Source organism: Antechinus flavipes, chromosome 4 (genome assembly GCF_016432865.1).
Source record: "Antechinus flavipes isolate AdamAnt ecotype Samford, QLD, Australia chromosome 4, AdamAnt_v2, whole genome shotgun sequence".
Lineage (NCBI taxonomy): Eukaryota > Metazoa > Chordata > Mammalia > Dasyuromorphia > Dasyuridae > Antechinus > Antechinus flavipes.
In genome coordinates, this window is record NC_067401.1 from 261,127,044 (window position 1) to 261,144,775 (window position 17,732).

Below are 17,732 nucleotides of genomic sequence, written 5' to 3' on the forward strand. Positions count from 1 at the left end.
GCTAGTCATTTAGGAAAGTGGTGTCAAAGTCAAATAAAAACATATCCCTGCAGGCTACATATTGGCTTAAAAATTCACAAAGTAGGGGCAGTTAGATGGTACAGTGGAGAGAGCACCATATTTAGAGTCAGGAGGATCCTAATTCAAATCCAGCCTTAGACACTTAATCTTATTAGCCGTGTGATGCTGGGCAAGTCACTTAATCTCAGTTGCCTTGAAGAGAAAGGGAAGAAGAGAGGGAGGGAAAGAAGGAAGAAGGGAAAGGGAGAGAGGAAGAGAGGGAAAAAGAAGGAAAAACACAAGTTAAAATTATCTATGTTGCACTATATTTTTATTTGTTTTGGTAAACATTTCCCAATTCCATTTTCATCTGGCTCTCTTGGGAGTTTGTTGTGTGCCCTGAATTTGACACCTGGGATTGAGGTCAATAAAGATACTTGAGACTGAGTTGAGGTGAAGGTTAGATTTTTTAATGGAGTTGTGATTTCAGTTACATAGGAAGTACCTCCTAAGGAGCTCAAGCTAGGAAACAAAATCAGCATCTGCCTTGCAAATTAAAAGTTTTGAAGAGCTGCCTAGGATATTTGTCTGGAATGATCCAATCAATCCATGTCTGAAGGAAAACTCAAACACTTTCTTCTTGCTTAAGGCCAGCTCTCTTTACACCATGCTACTGTTGCCTCTGACTCAAGATCATATGGCTGGTAAATAGTTAAGCCAGGATTCAAACCTTGGTTCTTGAAAACCTGCGCTCTTTTAAATAAGATGGATCTAGATAGCCAGAATTCAAGTCCTGAATTTTCCAGCAGTTCTGCAAAGAGTGTGAAATTCTGTTTGCACTGTGACTCAGGCTGTTACCTTGGTGGCATAGTTTTTGACTCAATAAGATGGGTTGTTGATTAGAGAGTTTTAAAGTGGTTTTAAAGCTCAGAACAATAAATAGTACTTATATTTTTGCTTTTAACATGTCTGGCAGTTGTTCCTCTTGTCACTTACAAAAATAATAGTGATATGGCTTGTTCCAGCAAGGGACGATGTTGAGAGATTATTTATCTTTTTATTTGGAAAGACTCTATTAGAAAAAAAATGAGACTATATAGGGAATTTGGAATCATACCTGTAAATATTGTTATGTCTTAATCTTAGTGCTTGGCAGAGCTATCTAGCTTCTGCTGGACTGAATTGAGTGTATCTCTTTTTCTTTGTTCAACCATTCCATCTATTTCAGATGATGACTAGGTATCATTCTGTTGCTAGGTGTGGCTGCTTAACTGCTTGAATGGACTCTTGAAACCATAGTGAGACCCCATAAACCAAGTGAAAATTGGTCCTCCTAAGAGATAAACATGCTGGGCTGGCTTTTCAGCTCTGGTCATAGTATTTGTACAAATTGGTTCATGATGTTATTTCAAAGAAGAGACTAATGATAGATTTGACTATTTATCTCAATAATAAGTTAGAATTTATTTAATGTTTAAGGATTACAAAATATTTCACATCTACTCCGGGATATCTCATTATAACAACCCTGCAAGTTGCGTACTATTATTATCCCTGTTTTTTATATGTGGAAACTAAGGCAAGTAAAAGTTAAGTCATTTGCCCAGAGTCATACAGTTAATGCCTAAAACAGATGACATTTTAATTCAGGTCTTTCTTAATCCAATTCCAGCTCTTTATCTTTCTAGGTCATGGTAAGTACATATGGATACCAAGTATTCAAATGAAAGATAAAGATTTTAGGGGTATAGGGCTCACTTATGGGACTGCAGCTATCCATCTTTGCATTATTTCTAGCCATTTGAGCCCAGTATAGGTTTTCTTAATCCCTAATGTAATCATATAGCCTAAATAGAAGCTTAAATGTATTTAGTCTGGATGTTCTTCAAGTTGATGGAATATAAGTAAGAATGGTGGCTTCATATATTTGGAAAGTGAGAAAGCATTCTAGGGATTGTAGAAAAAAATGGAGTAGAAAAAAATGTTGTTCATTGCTTTATATTAGAACCATCTCTAGTTAGGTTGTGCTCCAATTGCCCAAAATCGCAATAGATAACTTACAGACTCTCAAAATCTTCTTTTAATCAGATGGATTTATTAAGATTTCTCCCTTTCTCCCTTTGTTTGATAATCTTTACCTGTATTTTGGGCTATAGATAAAGCAGAAGAAAAAGAAAATCTGAATCATTTAACAAATGAAGAAACAGTTATACTTTGAAATTGGCTACATATTGATTGAAATGCATGGTTGTTACTGGAAATAACCAAATAGCAAAAGACGGACAGATCTCTCTAAATTAAAATGTGGAATGAAAACTCCCCCATTGGAATGTGTGCTTGAAAGCCTAGGCTGGATTTTGTTTGTTTTGTTTGGGTTTGGGTTTTTTTTTTTGTTGTTGTTGTTTTTTCTCTCAGTATCTCAATCTAATGCTTAATACAGTATTTAGCACATAGTATACACTTGTTGAGTTCATCAGTGTTCAAGAGTCATGTGTTTTGAGATACATCATTTTTCCTTTTAGCTATTCTTTTACCCACATGCTTCTTAAATTTCTTTTGAAAGACAAAGAAACTATAACTGCTCTACAATCGCAGCAATGATGGATTGGTCCTTTGAGTATTCTTTTCTCCTACACTGCCACCCCTTTCCTAAAGGAGAAAATTAATCCACTTAAGTGATCTGATGAAACAATTAATTTTTAGATGCTTTATTATAATTATGGCTCAAGGCTGTTTTCAGTAGGAATTGCTGCATTTAAACCACAGGATAGCAAGTACTAGATTCGGGATTCTGAAATTTGCATCAATTTCCATCCAGCATTCTGAGATATGTAAGGTTGGTGATGTGGGAAATGAGGCACCTAAACATGAGCCTATGAGTTTGTTTTACTGGTTATAATACTGATTTCGAAAGAGCTGAGTTAAAATACAAAAACAAAACTGATTTGATTCTTAGTGGTAAAATCCTGTTTATTTTGTCATGCTTGGGGAAAGAGGAGCTAAAGCATACTGGTTGTAGTTGCCCAAAAATAGGCTTTCTTTCTCAATACCTAAGAGGTGGTTTAAAATAAAATTTTTTTTCTTCCCCTTGTTAGCTGGTAAAGTAACATTACCACACACATTTCATTTGCCTAAATAGAAATTCCATTTGGACAGTAAGGTAGTCTCCAAATTCTTTTCAGTATGACCTTGTTGTAAAACTTATTAAAGAAAAAATTCTAGCTCTGGGTTTCCTACAACATTGTTGCAGGAGGTTACTCTGCATTGCTCTATTTGCATTTTACACAGTGATGGAGAGTAAAAATGAAAGGACAGAAATGGCTGTTGTCCTCAGAGAAAGAATCTATAACTCCAGACATTTTTAGGTTAATGTGGTGTAGAGTCTTATAAGTATATGATACATAAAAGAGAGAGGATGATGAGCTTTGTGATAATACACCCATAACACACAGACACTTCTGCCCTATATAATAAGCTGGAAGATATTCCTGGCAAAAGATAGGTAACATCATGGATTTGTGTCTGGGCAGTCAAAAATAGAACTGTCTAGTAGTAAAACCTGTAGCCATAGGCTCATCCGATAAGTCAGATATTTCCATGCCTACTATGTGCTGGGAACTAAGCTAAGTACTGGAGATTCAAATCCAAAAGTGAGACAGTACTGAGACTCAGAGAGCTTACATTTTACCAGGGAATACCAGATATTCACAGAGAAGTAAATTCAGGTTATATACTCTCAATATGCATGGATGAGGTTGGGTAGTCATTAACAATTGGGGAAATCACGAATACCGTTAAAAGAGGTGACATTTGAAATGAGTCTTTGAATTTAGTTGTTGTTCTCAGAGACAAAGGTGGAGATAGAGCATTCCTGGCATAAGGAGACATTCTCTTTAAAGACAAGGAAACTGGAGATTAGAATGCAGTGTGTAAGAGAAAGAAAGCACGCAGCGCAAAGTTAGATATATTCTCTCTCTCTCTCTCTCTCTCTCTCTCTCTCTCTCTCTCTCTCTCTCTCTCTCTCTCTCCGTTTCTCTCTCTCTCTCTGTTTCTGTCTGTCTCTCTCTGTCTCTCTCTAGTGTATGTGTATGTGAGAATATGATAGCTAGGTGGCACAGTGGATGCAGTGCTGAGTTCAAATGTGGCCTCAGACACTTAGCTGTGTGACCCCTGGATAAATTGGATAATCTTATTTGCCTCAGTTTCCTTTTCTGTCAGATGAGCTGGAAAAGGGATCCAAAAGAAAAATCCAGTGGCATCATGAAGAGTTAAGACAAGACTGAAATAAATGAACAATAGTAACATCAGAGTGAATGCCAGAGAATAGCGTGGAATCAGCTTGAAAAGATAGATTAGAGTCAGATTATAGAGGGCTTTAAATGCCAAACAGAGGAGTTTATAATTTAACTTAAAAGTACCAAGGAGCCACTGAAGTTTTTTTGAGCAGAGAAATGGCATTGTTAGACCTGTGATTTAGGAACATCAGTTTGGCAGTCCTATGAAGGACCCATTGGAAAGGGAAGAGACTATGTAAAGGAAGACCATGAGATGAGGCTATTGAAAATTGTCTAGATGAATGTTGATAAGGACCTGGATTGTAGCATCAGAGATTTAGAACTGGGAAGAGTCTCAGAAATCATCTGAAATAATGCCCTTATTTTACAGATGAAGAAATCAAGACTCAGAAAGGTTAAGTGTGACCCGCTCACGATTGCACAGGGAATGAATAGGAGAACTGGGATTGAATCCAAAGTCCTCTGATCCTACATGCAATGCTTTTTATGCTATACAATGAAGGATGTATACTGTGGAGAATGTTTGTGAAAGAGGAAAGAAAAGAAAGATTGTTCATTTTCAGGACACCCATGCTGAAAATTCCATCATTTCTATTTGCTTCAGCCCCACTAGTTTGCACATCCTGTCCCAGTCATTTATTACTTTCCTGGTTACTCAGTCCTCACCAAATAGCAGTTGGGAAGTATCCTCTCCTAAGAGATAGAAAGTGGTAGAAACCAGGATACGGGGTGAATGACACTGAGGGCCATCTTGTTTTCTAACCCACAGGTCCTGAAGATGGCATAATCATAAAACTCACCTTCCAGTGAGGTTGGAAACACCTCTGTCTGTGGGGACAGCCTGGGTCGCAGGCTTTGTTTGGAACTGACGGAACTTGTCCACCCCTTGCCCGAAAACCTCTCTCCTAATTCATGAGCCAGCAGGATGTGGTCGCTGTGCTTTCAGAACGCCTTCTCATAGCTGCGTACAAAGGCCAAGCGGATAATGTGGTGCAGCTTATCAACAAGGGTGCCAAGGTAGCCGTTACCAAGGTAACAAGAGGAAAAACTCTTTAGAAATTCCCTGGGAATTAGCCTACCTCTTAACCATTGTCTGTAAGACTGTTCTTTTTGGTTCACAGCTTTAAAAAAGCTACTGCTGCTTTTTTTTTTTTTTTTTGGTGGGGGAAGGGAAGGGATTCCAAGTGTTTTTATTTTTTGTCTTTCATATTAAATAACTTGTAATAACATTTGGTAGACATTAAAAATCACATTAATTTTTTAAATCAGCGTTAATTTCTCCCTTTGTTCATTTTACAAGACAACAGTATTTGGCAAGAGAACATTAAACATAAAAGTATATAGTGTTAAAACCCATGTGATAACCAACTTTAAAATGTGCTATCACTTTGGAGGGCTTTGCCTATCCCCTACCTGGGTAAAATAGTAATTGTAGGAGGTTTACAGAGATCTGATTTTATTAAAGTTCATTCTAAATTTTGTGTGTGTGTGTGTGTGTGTGTGTGTGAAAGAGAGAGAAAGAGAAAAAGATGGACCCTTTTGGTTTTGGCATTCTTTTAAAGCTTGTGAACTTCTGAGGCATGGTTTTAAATGCATAAAAAATACATAGAATTAGAAATGAAATCAATATATTGAAATATATATACATAAAATATTATATTCAAGTTCACAGATGTCAGACTAAGGATCTCAGTATCTAAAGGACAATTTGTTGAAAAGCAATATAAGGTAGATTATGTAATAAAGTTAGGAGACTGGTTTAAATATGTAAGCAAATATCTTCTGGCTGAACTATGAGGACTTTGAGGGAGAAGAGGGGAAACCCTGTAATTTTCAAAAAGTAAGTCTTGATCATTCCCTTTTCTGAGGTTCTGTTACTCTTGGTCTGCAGCATCCACTGCAGGCCTGATTGCATATATTCTTTTCATTCTTTTAACAGTCAATCAACAAACCAATTAACAAACATTAAGTTAATAACATCTAGTATGTGCTAGGCACTGTGATAGAAATAGAGGTAAAAAATAATACCAGCCCTCAGAGTTTCATTGGTCTACGGAACTCCAGGTGAGGAAAAGCCTTTTTCCAATGTATATCAGCACCTTCTCCACACTTTTTAGCTTAGTGCACTGAGAAGTCAAGGAATTTGCTTGGGGTCAAGTAGACAAGAAGTTCTGTCAGAAGTTGTAGTATTTAATTCTTCTGAGCCTCAAGGTTTACTATCTATATACTATGTCATCTCATAAGTGCTTAATTAATACTTGCTGATTAAATTGAATTTCACTATGAAGAATTTCAGTAAATTGAATTTTAGTGCAAAATTTAAATAAAAGTTGAACACTCCCAATTTCCTCTCCATCCTTCTACCTTGCCTCCTTTTCAGAACAACAAAATTCCAGCATTTACTTTGCACAGATGGAGTTTTTGAAGATGAGTTAGTGGAGGAGCTTTCAAATAGAATTAGAAAACCCACCTTTTCCAGGCAGCAGCACTGTGGAACAGTGGTTATAAGGGCCAGATGTTATTTAAGAAAAACTTTGGTCCAAATTCTTCCTCTTAACACTTATTAGTTGTGTGATTCAAGGCAAGTCACTTAACCTTTCTGAATTTTGGTTTCCTCTCTATAAAATGAGGAGGTTGAGGTGGCTTCTAAAATACCTTTCAATTCTAAATCTGTGATCTTGGAAACTATTCCATCCTTCAGGCTTCTCTCTCCCTTCATCCAAAGAACCCAAATCTCATTATATCTTTACAAGACCATATGCTTCTTCTAATTTGTCCTTCAAAGGTGTTTACTTTTCAGTGTTATTGTTACAGTATACATTTTTCTCCTAGTTCTGCTTATTGTAGTCTACAAGACTTCCCACTTTTATCTGAAATTTGCTTTTCATGTCTTATAACACCATTACATTCAAACATCATAATTTATTTAACCATTTTACATATGGAGTCATTTACTATTCAGGAACTTCCCATAGTTTCAAACCAGGTTCTGAAACATACATATTTTTAAAAATAGCAAAACATTTATATTCTTTATATTTTACATATGTATACGTGTTTCTGTAGATATATAGCTACATAAGTACACACACACACACACACATATGTTTATATACCACTCGTGTATCTTGTATGTATGTGTATCTATATCTATTACATGTGTACAGTATGCAAAAATATGTGTGTACTATCTGTCTATCTAAAGGTATCCCTTTACTGTTGCTGCTTACAAGAATTCTAAAACGATATCCTACCATCAATTTAGACTCAGCATTTCAAAATCAAACTCGGCCTTACCCAAATCAATTCTCTTTTTAGATTTGTTATACCTATTAATGTTATTATCACGTTTATTTCCATCATTTAGGCCCTTGTGGAATCTATTTGATTCCTACATTGAATTAAAATATTTAGTAAGTGCTTACTGTTAATAAAGTACTGTGCTAAACCCTGGAGATATAAACAGAAAAAAGAGATAGTTTCTATCCTTAAGGAACTCCTAATAAGGAGAAACACAAATGGAATGATACAGTTACTACAGCTGGGGTACTCTTAATCAGGATCTGACCAATCACTAGGCTTTATTTTTTTTCCTTCATTCAAAATGTTTCTTGCAGCACTGTCTCCCTCTCTACATTCCTATTCACTGCCAGAAACCCAGTTCATATTATCAATACTTTATTCTTAGAATACTGGAACAGCTCCTCAGCTAGACTCAACTTCTAGTATAGTTTGCAAAACCTGGTATTCTGGCAGCTAGGTGGAGCAGTGGATAGAGCACCAGCCCTGAAGTCAGGAGGACCCAAGTTCAAATATGACCTGAGACACTTAAACACTTCATAGCTGCATGACCCTGGGCAAGTTACTTAAACCCAGTTGCCTCAGCAAAAAACAAACAAACAAAACCTTGTATTTCAAATTTTTCTCCCACTCCTCCCCTGATTCTCCTTAGACAGCAAGCAATCTGATATAGGTTAAACAGCAATTCTTCTAAACCTATTTCTATAGTCATCATACTATGCAAGAAAAATCAGATCAAAAAGAAGGAAAAAAAAAACAAGCAAACAGCAACAACTTTTTTAAGGTAAAACTACGATTCTTTGATCCACCTTCAGTCTTCATAGTTCTCTCTCTCTGGATGTAGATGGCACTTTCCATCACAAATCTGTTGGAACTACCTTGAATCATCTTATTGTTAAAAAGAGTCAATTCCATCACAGTTGATCATCACATCATCTTCTTATTACTATATACAATGTTCTCTTGATTCTTCTCAATTTACTTAGTATCAGTTCATGGAAGTCTTTTCAAGCTTTTCTGAAATCAGCCTGGTCATCATTTCTTATAGTAATATTCCATTACATTCATTATACCATAACTTATTCAGCCATTCCCCAACTAAGGGGCATTCACTCAATTTCCAGTTCCTTGCCACTACAAAAAAAGGACTCAGGCTTCCATTCTAGTAATTGTGGTGGAGCAAGCATCTAGTTTCATCTTAGAACATTTTGCTCAGACACTTCCAGTAGTTCCCTATTCTCTGCAGCAGAAGTGTCAGATTCACATGCTACCTCAAAATTTCCAAGTTTTGCATCCAGTACCAAGTGAAAATGTCATTGGGAACTGTTTAACAAAATAAATAAAATGTAGTGCAACATGGATAATGTTAATCTGCTGTTTTCTAAGTCAATATGATTCTTGCAGACATTCCTTTCTATCTGAATTTGACATCCCTACTTTCTGGATGATATCCTAATGCACTCATTCTGGCTTATTCACCTTTATTTCTTATTATTCTCTAATGAGTTTTCTGTGCCATTTAGACCAACTAGCCTTTTCACTATCCCCCAAACAGTCCATGCTCTTCTGTTTAGTATGCCCTTTCCTATCTTCTCAATTTGTCAAAAAATTTTCAGGACCTAGCTTTAGTATGCTATGAAACTTTACCTGATATCTAAACTCCATTGATGCCCCCTTCTGTTTTTCTTGCCACTTATTTTGTTACTCAAAAACATTCTCTCATATTTTTATTTAACTCTGATGTATATATGCTTTGTTTTTCCAATTAAATAAAAAATTTATGGAGAACAAGGATACTATGTTCCTTTTAATACTAGGTATCCTATAAGTATTTCAGTAATTTATAACAATAATAATATCAACTAGAATTTACTTCATACTTTAAAGTTTGCAACATATTTTATATATTTTATCTCATTTGATCTTCACAAGGACCCTGAAAAGTAGGTGCTATTATTATCCCCATTTTACTGATGAGTAAGGACAAATAGTTTGCATGGTCACATGGCTACTGTCTGAGGTCAAATTTGAACTCGGATCTCAATCACTCAAAAATCTGAAAAGAATACAAAAGCCAAAAGCAATATTTATTCCAGATGTCAAAGAACTTATAATAGGAATCAGGGAATTCATAGGGATAGTGGATGAAGCAATTAATCCAGAATGTCCTTTCCCAAAATGGTAGTATTAATTTGAATACTATTTCCAGAGGTAGAAATCCAAAATGCTGCCAGAAATGCTTTGTGCACTGGGTGTGGGATGTCATGATGGTGATCAGGAAGTAGCAGTATAATGGGTCAGGGGTGGACTAGGAATAGTGACATCTTAAGAATCAGAAGCTAAATCAAGTGTTCTTTAATCACTGCTAGGGAAGCTTAATAAAAGCAACGTTTCCTTTCTCTGATGATAGATTTTTATTTTGCATCTACTGATCTGCAACCTGATGTTTCATTGACCGATATGAGGTAGAATTAACTACCTCTGGCTCTTTTAAAGGCAAGAAGTCAAGAGCGTTGCCAAGAAGAAGAGAAATGAGTAAGAGGACTGGCTCTTGATTGATTTTGACTTGAATTTAAGAGCTTGAGATTCCTAGGGAAGAACAGATTAACTAAGTCTCTTTGATTCTGGATTGCCTTTTTATTCAATTATTTTTCATTCCATATTCATGTTTAAATTAGGAATCAAAAACTGTGGGCCAGAAAGTATGTTTTTTTTTTAAGCCATTAGAATAAATGTTTCTTCATCTCCAGCATCTGGCACAGTGCCTAGTATATAATAGACATTTTATACAACAATGCTTGTTGTTGGATTAAATGAAGCTAAGAGTCAGGTGAGTATTTGTCTTGGGTGGTATTTTTATTAGCCAGTGCTATCTTTTTATTAGCCAGTGCTGCTGTGATCTGGTGCTACTGAGTTAACAACTGTAGAAGTGAGGTTAACTGGCATCAGTCAGTGAACTTAAGCAATTATTTAGTACTTATGCACAATGCTCCAGGCATTGTGCTAAATTCTGGGGATACAAAAAAAAAAAAAAAAGAAAGAAAGAAAAAAGAAAAAGTCAGACAAGCAAAAATAAATAAATAAAACTCACAGAAACCACTCTCCTCCCCCTTCCCCAAACAACAGTAACAAAACAGTTCCTTCTCTGAGAACTCATGTCCTGACCAAGTGTGAGCAACTCACCCATTTGGAAGATGACTTTCCTAAGTTGCAGAAACATATACATTAAATACAGTTATTTGTAATCCACTTTAAATTTCATGTTTACTTTATAGTTTTCTTTGAAGAGTATCCACTGGTAACTACCTGTTTTGAATGCTAAAAATTCCAGATGTTTTATTCCTCCTTACTAACTTTTTAAAGAAGCCATTGCTTCCTACTCTGACATGGTAGCCACTTCCCACGATCACTTAAAATATATCATTTTTAAGACAATTACGAGAAACTGAATGATTAAAGACACTACCCACCCACCCCCAACTAGATTAAAGACATCTGTTTTTGAGACCCCTCAAGATAGAAGTTAGGCAAAATAAGCCATCAGTTTCAGTAGAAGCTGAACTTCTAACAAAGTTCTTTTTAATTTCCAAATAACCTGGCACTGTCACAGTCAGGAGAATGGCCTTGAGGCATGTTCTTTTGTTGAGAGAACTGCAGAATTTTTATATGGAGTTAGAATTTTTCCTTGATAGTTTTCTAGTAAGCAATAGTGATACATTGCAAGGCTTAGTTGCTTAAAGAAGAAAAAAAATACCAATCATGAATTGGAAGAAACTGACCATGAGTTCAGCCATGTATCCCTTGACTTTGGTCCATAATAACATGACACTTTAACTTGAGAAGTTTTCTTCTACATACGCAAAAGCATTCTAGTCTCAAAATCCTTTATTGCCAGATATTTGTCTTTCAACCATGACATGAATGCTGGTGCTTCCCATTGACATGGCAATAGCTATGGAAGAACAAGGAACTCTACAGATCCAAAAGATTGTGCCTTCAGTGATAAGCACCTCAAGGGTTTCTATCAGACCATAGCCTTTTAATATTCCTTACACTCACCATTCATCTGACAAGCCACCTGTAATGTATTATTTTATTGCCCTACCACTCTCATTAAATGAATTGGGGTTAATTTAAGAGATCTGTAGAAAATAACTGAAAAAGCAGAATTGGCTAGATTCTTTTTATCTACTTTATATCCTATATTTAGAGATATTTGGCAAGTGCTGCTGTTAAGCTGTGCTGGACCTGGAGTCAGGAAGACTTGAATTCAAATCCTAAAGTATAATTTGAATTATCTATAAATGTAGGACAATAAAATAAATAGGAAAGCCTGATCACTTTCCTCATTTTACTTTACAAGGCATGACCCTCAGCATGATACTTAATCTCTTTCATCATTAATTTCTTATACTTTAAATGGGAAATATAATAGCATCTATTTTTTCAAAGTTCTTCTGAGGATTAAATGAGATAACCTATTTAAGATGCTTTGTAAGCCTTAAAGCCTCATATAAGTGTTGTTATCAACATTAACACTATTATTATTACTATTAATAGTTCTCTGAAATGTATAATTTTGTTATTAAACTTATCTACTTAAAGAGGAAAATAACAGGCCTTTCATTCAGAAATTATGTATGCTTAATAAGGCTTACTGAAAGGTATTGTTCTATAAACCATCAGAAGTTTTAAAAGGACTGGAAATGAGAGGCTATAACTCAGATATGTGTCTCAACTTGAGTTTCTGTTACCTCCCTGAAATGAAGAGAGGCCTATGGTCTTAGAAGACTTAGGAGGGAGAAAGGTGGCAGATCCCCAGATGACTATTGGGGATTGTAACATCGATGGGCTGACAGTTTCAAAGATGACTTATCAGGTTTTCCTTCATTTACAGAAAAGATCCTATCTTTAAAACATGGCAAAGATGGTTCCGTTTTTTGGTTCCCAGGAAATCTAGGGCAAGTGACTGGCTAAATTATGGGATGATGAGGATAGGAGCAGAACACTCTCAGTATGCAGAAATCTGTTGCTGCTGGAAAAACAAAACCGACTTTAAGGAACTGCAGTAAACATTGTAATTTTGAAAACAAAAAGCTCTTCCTGTATCTTTACAGATTCAAAAATTTAGGTAACTCAAATGGCAGTGAAAAATGATTCTTAATCCTACAGCAATTTAGGGATATTAAAACAGAATAGGGACTGGGTGTAGCAGATAGTAGGTTAGGCAGAGTAAACCATCAATATCAGTAGAAGCTGAACTTCTAACAAATTTCTTTTTTTCTCCAGGTAACCTGACCACTGTCACTGTTGGGAGAATAGCCTTAAGGCATGTTCTTTTGTTGAAAGGACTGCAGAAATTTTTTTAAAGGAGTTAGAACTTTTCCTTGATATTTTTCTAGTAAGAAGTAGCAATTCACTATGAAAAGTAAGGACCATAGCATTTACAAGTTTGAAAGTCCTAAGTAAAAGATATCCTCATATATATATATGTATGTATATATGTTTGTGTATATACATATATATTTGTGTATATGTACATTTATGTTATTATGGGTAGGGTTATAAAATAGACTTTATGGAATATATTGTGGTAGTTATAGCTTAGCTATTACTAATATATAAATTCTTCAATAAGCCCCAGTGGAATATCTGTGAGTTGATTTATTTTTATAACATTGCTATTATTATGTGCCTTGTTCTCTTGTGTGAAGACTGAGTTAGCACCCTGAATATCTTAGAATCAGCCAGAGTCAGGATAAGCAAAAGTCCTTGGTCTTTATTCTTGATCTTTAGGAGTAGGAGTGAATTGGATGGATGCAGAATCTCCACGACCTCTTCTTTTCATCTCCCTCTCAAAAGTGACTCTGGCTAGTCCTACTCTACCCTCTAGTCCCTCCTACACTTCTCTGTACACACCAATTATTGAGCCAGCACAGGATAGTGGGAAGGGCCATTTTCCAAGCATGTGCTTATAGAGTATTGTCCAATCAGTAATTAGCCTTAAGTGCTCAGTTGTCTGACCTCAGTGTATTAACTCAAGAGTTTCAGCCCTTTACACTCCTGGTTCTGCTCACTTTACTTTGCATCTGTTTTTCTGAAACTAATATTCCATCACATTTATAGAGAGTATGGACTAGCTCCCTGGAGGGTCTTGGGGTCAGCCAAAGTCAGGATAAATTAAAGTCCTTGGTCTTTAGGGGGAGAAGTGAAGGAAGCAGGAAAACTGCCACAAGGCTTGCCAAAGATGTCTCCTGGATTCTAGAGACCTAAGTCACCAGCCTGTCTCCTCCTCAGTCTGCCACCAAGTGCCTCTGGTCTCTTTCCCTCCACCCTCCAATCCTTGCACCAATGCTGAGAAGATCTATTTATCCAAATATATGCTAATAGAGTCATTGTCTCACATCTAATAGGTAATTAGCCTTAAGTGCTCAGTTGTCTGATTCAGGCATACCTTTTTGGAATTTCAGCCCTCTATACATTTATATACCATAACTTGTTCAATCATTCCCCAAATAATGGACATCCTATTACTTTTCGAATTTTTGCCACCATAAAATCCATTACTAAAAAAATTTTTGTGTTTTTGGGTGCTTTTCTTCTTTCTTCATTCTTATTGGGGTATAGCCCTAGTAGTGGTGTTGCTAGCTCAAGGAATATGGATCATTGAATGTTTATACCTTTCAGTTCCAAATTGCTTACCTGAATATTTGGACTAGTTCACAACTCTACCAATAGTCTATCATTAGTGTATCTGTTTTTTCCCCACAATCTCTGCAGCTTTGTCATTTTTGTTATCTTAATCTAATGCATGTGAGGAGAATTTCAAGAGTGTTTTGATTTGCATTTCTCTAATTCTTATTATTGACAATTTACTTCCATATGACTCCTGATAGTTTTGATTTCTTCCTCTTAAAAATATCTATTCATACTTTTTGACTATCAATTCAAGAGTGTTTCTTATTTTTGTAAATTTGACTGAGTTCCCTATATATTTTAAAAAGGAGACTTATCAGAGAAACTTATTGCAAAGATATGTTCCCAATTTCTTGCTTTTCTTCTAATTTTATCTGCTTTGGTTTTTTACTCTGCAGAATTTCTTTAATTTTATGTACTCAAAATTATCTCTTTAATTTGCCATGAATCTCTTTTCTCTCTTATGTGCTCATGAACTTTCTCTATCCATAGATCTGACTGATAATTTCTTCCTTCTCACAGTAATTTGCTTACGATGTCATTCTTTTTGTCTTATATGTAATCTTTTAAAAATTTATCTTGGTATTCAGAGTAAGAGGCTGGTCTTTGCTTAGTTAACGTCAGACTACTTTCCAGTTTTTATGATAGTTTTTGTCCCAATTTCTAGGATCATTGGTTTATCATTTACTAAATTGTTATGTTCTCTTGCATTGCATATTGTGTACCTAATCTTTTCTACTGATCTTTTCCACTGGGTGTTTATTTAATACCAAATCATTCTGATGGCCACAGCCTTTTAATATACATAGTTTGAGATATGATACTGCTAGACCTTATTCCTTCCCCTTTATATTTTTGAATTTTGTCATTTTTTTTCTAGTGTTATAAAGTAAGTCTTTGGTACCGAATAAGTAGATTGATTTAGTAACATTGTCATTTTTATTACGCTGACTCAGCATACATATCTACCATTAATATTTCGTCAGTTGTTTAGTTCTGTCTTTATTTGTGTGAAGGATATTTTGTTACTGTTTTGTAACTGTTTCCCTCATGTATCTTGATAGGTAGATTCCCAAATATTATACACTATCTATTATTATTTCAGATGGAATTTCTCTGCCTCTTCCTGCTGGATTTTGTTGACAATATAAAGAAATGCTGATGATTTGTGTGAGCTTATTTTATATCCTGCAACTTTCCTAAAGTTGTTCATTGTTGCACTTAGTGTTTAATTGACTCCCTAGGGTTCTTTAGGTAAACCATCATATAATCTGCAAAAAAAGATAGTTTCTTTTCCTCATTGCCTATGTTTGTTCTCTCAGTTCTTTTTTTTCATATTTTTTGCTATTAACCAGGAGTATAGCAGCTAGGAAGTATAGTAGATAGAATGCTAGACCCATAGTTAATAAGACCTGAGTTCAAATCATACTTAAACACAACCTGTGTGACTCTAGGCAACTCAGCCTCTGCCTCAGTTTCTTTATCTGTAAAATAGGGAGAATAATACCTCATAGGATTGTTGTGAGTATCAAATTGTGTAATAATTGTAAAGCACATAGCACAGCTCTTGGTACATAGTAAGTACTATATAAATGTGAGGTGGTGGTGGTGGTGAAAGGAGGAGAATGAAGTGAAAAGAGAAGAAAAAGGAGATGAAGATGATAATGATGATTGAATAGTAATGGTGCTAATGACAATCCTTACTTCACTCCTGATCTTATTGAAAAGGTTTCTAGTTTATCTCCATTACCAATAATACTTGGTTCTTAGCTTTAGATAGATACCATTTACTGTTTTAAATAAAACTTCATTTGTTCCTGTGTTTCCTAGGGTTTGTTGTTGTTGTTTTTTTTTTTTTTTAACAGAAATAGGTGTTATATTTTGTTAAGTTTTTTTCCCCCTATATCTATTGGATTATAATTTTTGTTGTTTTTTTACTTATGTAACTAATTATGGTTATAGTTTCCTCAATATTGAATTAACTCTGTAGTTCTGATACAAATCCAACCTGATCATAGTCTATGTCTTTGTAATAAAATTGCTAATTATCTCCTTGTTAGTATTTTATTGAATTTTTTTTTTGCATCAGTGTTCATAAGGGAAAATTGCTCTGTAGCTTGCTGTTTGCTGTTTTGAACCTCTTTGGTTTAGATATTTATATCTTAGAAGGAATTTGGCAAAATGCCTTCTTTATCTATTTTTTGAAAGAGTATTTTATGTCGTGTTGGAATTTTTTTTTTAACTATTTGGCAGTATTTGCATGTAAATCTATCTGATCCTGAGTCATTTCCCTCTTAGGAAACTTATGTATAGCTTGTTCCATTTCTTTTTCTAAGATAAGGTAATTTAAGTATTCTTTTTCCTATTTTGTTAATATGGGATGGATGTGTGGATGTGTGTGTGTGTGTGTGTGTGTGTGTGTGTGTGTAGATATATCTCCACATACACACATATACACACATACATATATATTTCATTCAAATTTTTAGTTTTATTGGCATATAGTTGGGCAAAATAGCTAACAATTAATTAGTTTTATTTCTTCTTCCTTGGCTATAAGTTTATCTTTTTTTTTTCATTTTTTATACTAATTTGGTTTTCTTTCTTTTTTAAAAAAAATTCAAATGATCAGAACCAGTAGATCATTGTACATGGCAACAACAAGACTATATGATTATCAATTCTGATGATTGTGACTCTCTTCAACAATGAATTGACTCAGACTAGTTTCAATTGTTCAGTAATGAAGAAAGCCATCTACACTCAGGGAGAGGACTGTGGGAACTGAGTATGGACCGCAACATATCATTTTCATTCTTTCTGATGTTTGCTTGCATTTTTGTTTTCCTTTTCAGGTTTTTTTTTTTTCTTTTTAGATTTTTCTTGCGCAGCAAGATAACTGTATGGATATGTATACATATATTGGATTTAACATATATTTTAACATATGTTAGAAACCTGCCATCTAGGGGATAGTGTGGGGGGAAGGAAGGGAAAATTTGGAACAGAAGGTTTTGCAAGGGTCAGTGTTGAAAAGTTACCCATGCATATGTTTTATAAATAAAAAAATTCTAATAAAAAAAATTTCAAGTTAGCCAATGATTTGTTTATTTTATTGTCTTTTTTTAAATAGCTGCTAATTTTATGTATTTGTTTAGTGGTTTTTTTACTTTCAATTTCATATTTTTTTTATTTTTCAGGGTTTCTATTTTGGCATTTGATTAGGAATTTTAAATTTTTAAAAAATTTTTTTTAGTTGCATTCCCAATTCATTGATCTTTCTCTCTTTTATTTATGTGAACATTTAGAGTTATAAAATTTCCCCTAAGTTCTGTATTCACTGCAACTCACAATTTTGGATTGTCTTACTGATACATTTTTCTTTGATTATTTCTGATAATTATTAATTGTTGATTATTTGTGATTTATTTTTCTTTGATC

The 17,732-nt window shown here is 34.8% G+C and overlaps 1 protein-coding gene across 2 annotated transcripts in view; it reads left to right on the top strand.

Annotated features, from left to right (window-relative positions):
• The first annotated feature begins 5,201 nt into the window (after nt 1–5,201).
• Nucleotides 5,202–17,732, top strand: part of ANKRD6 (ankyrin repeat domain 6) — a 95,714-nt gene continuing 83,183 nt past the window's right edge. For both annotated transcript variants that reach the window (XM_051997397.1, XM_051997398.1), the window contains exon 1: nt 5,202–5,327. In XM_051997397.1, the coding sequence (XP_051853357.1) occupies nt 5,208–5,327 (120 nt within the window). In that variant the 5' untranslated portion in view covers nt 5,202–5,207. The remainder of the gene's footprint in view (nt 5,328–17,732) is intronic.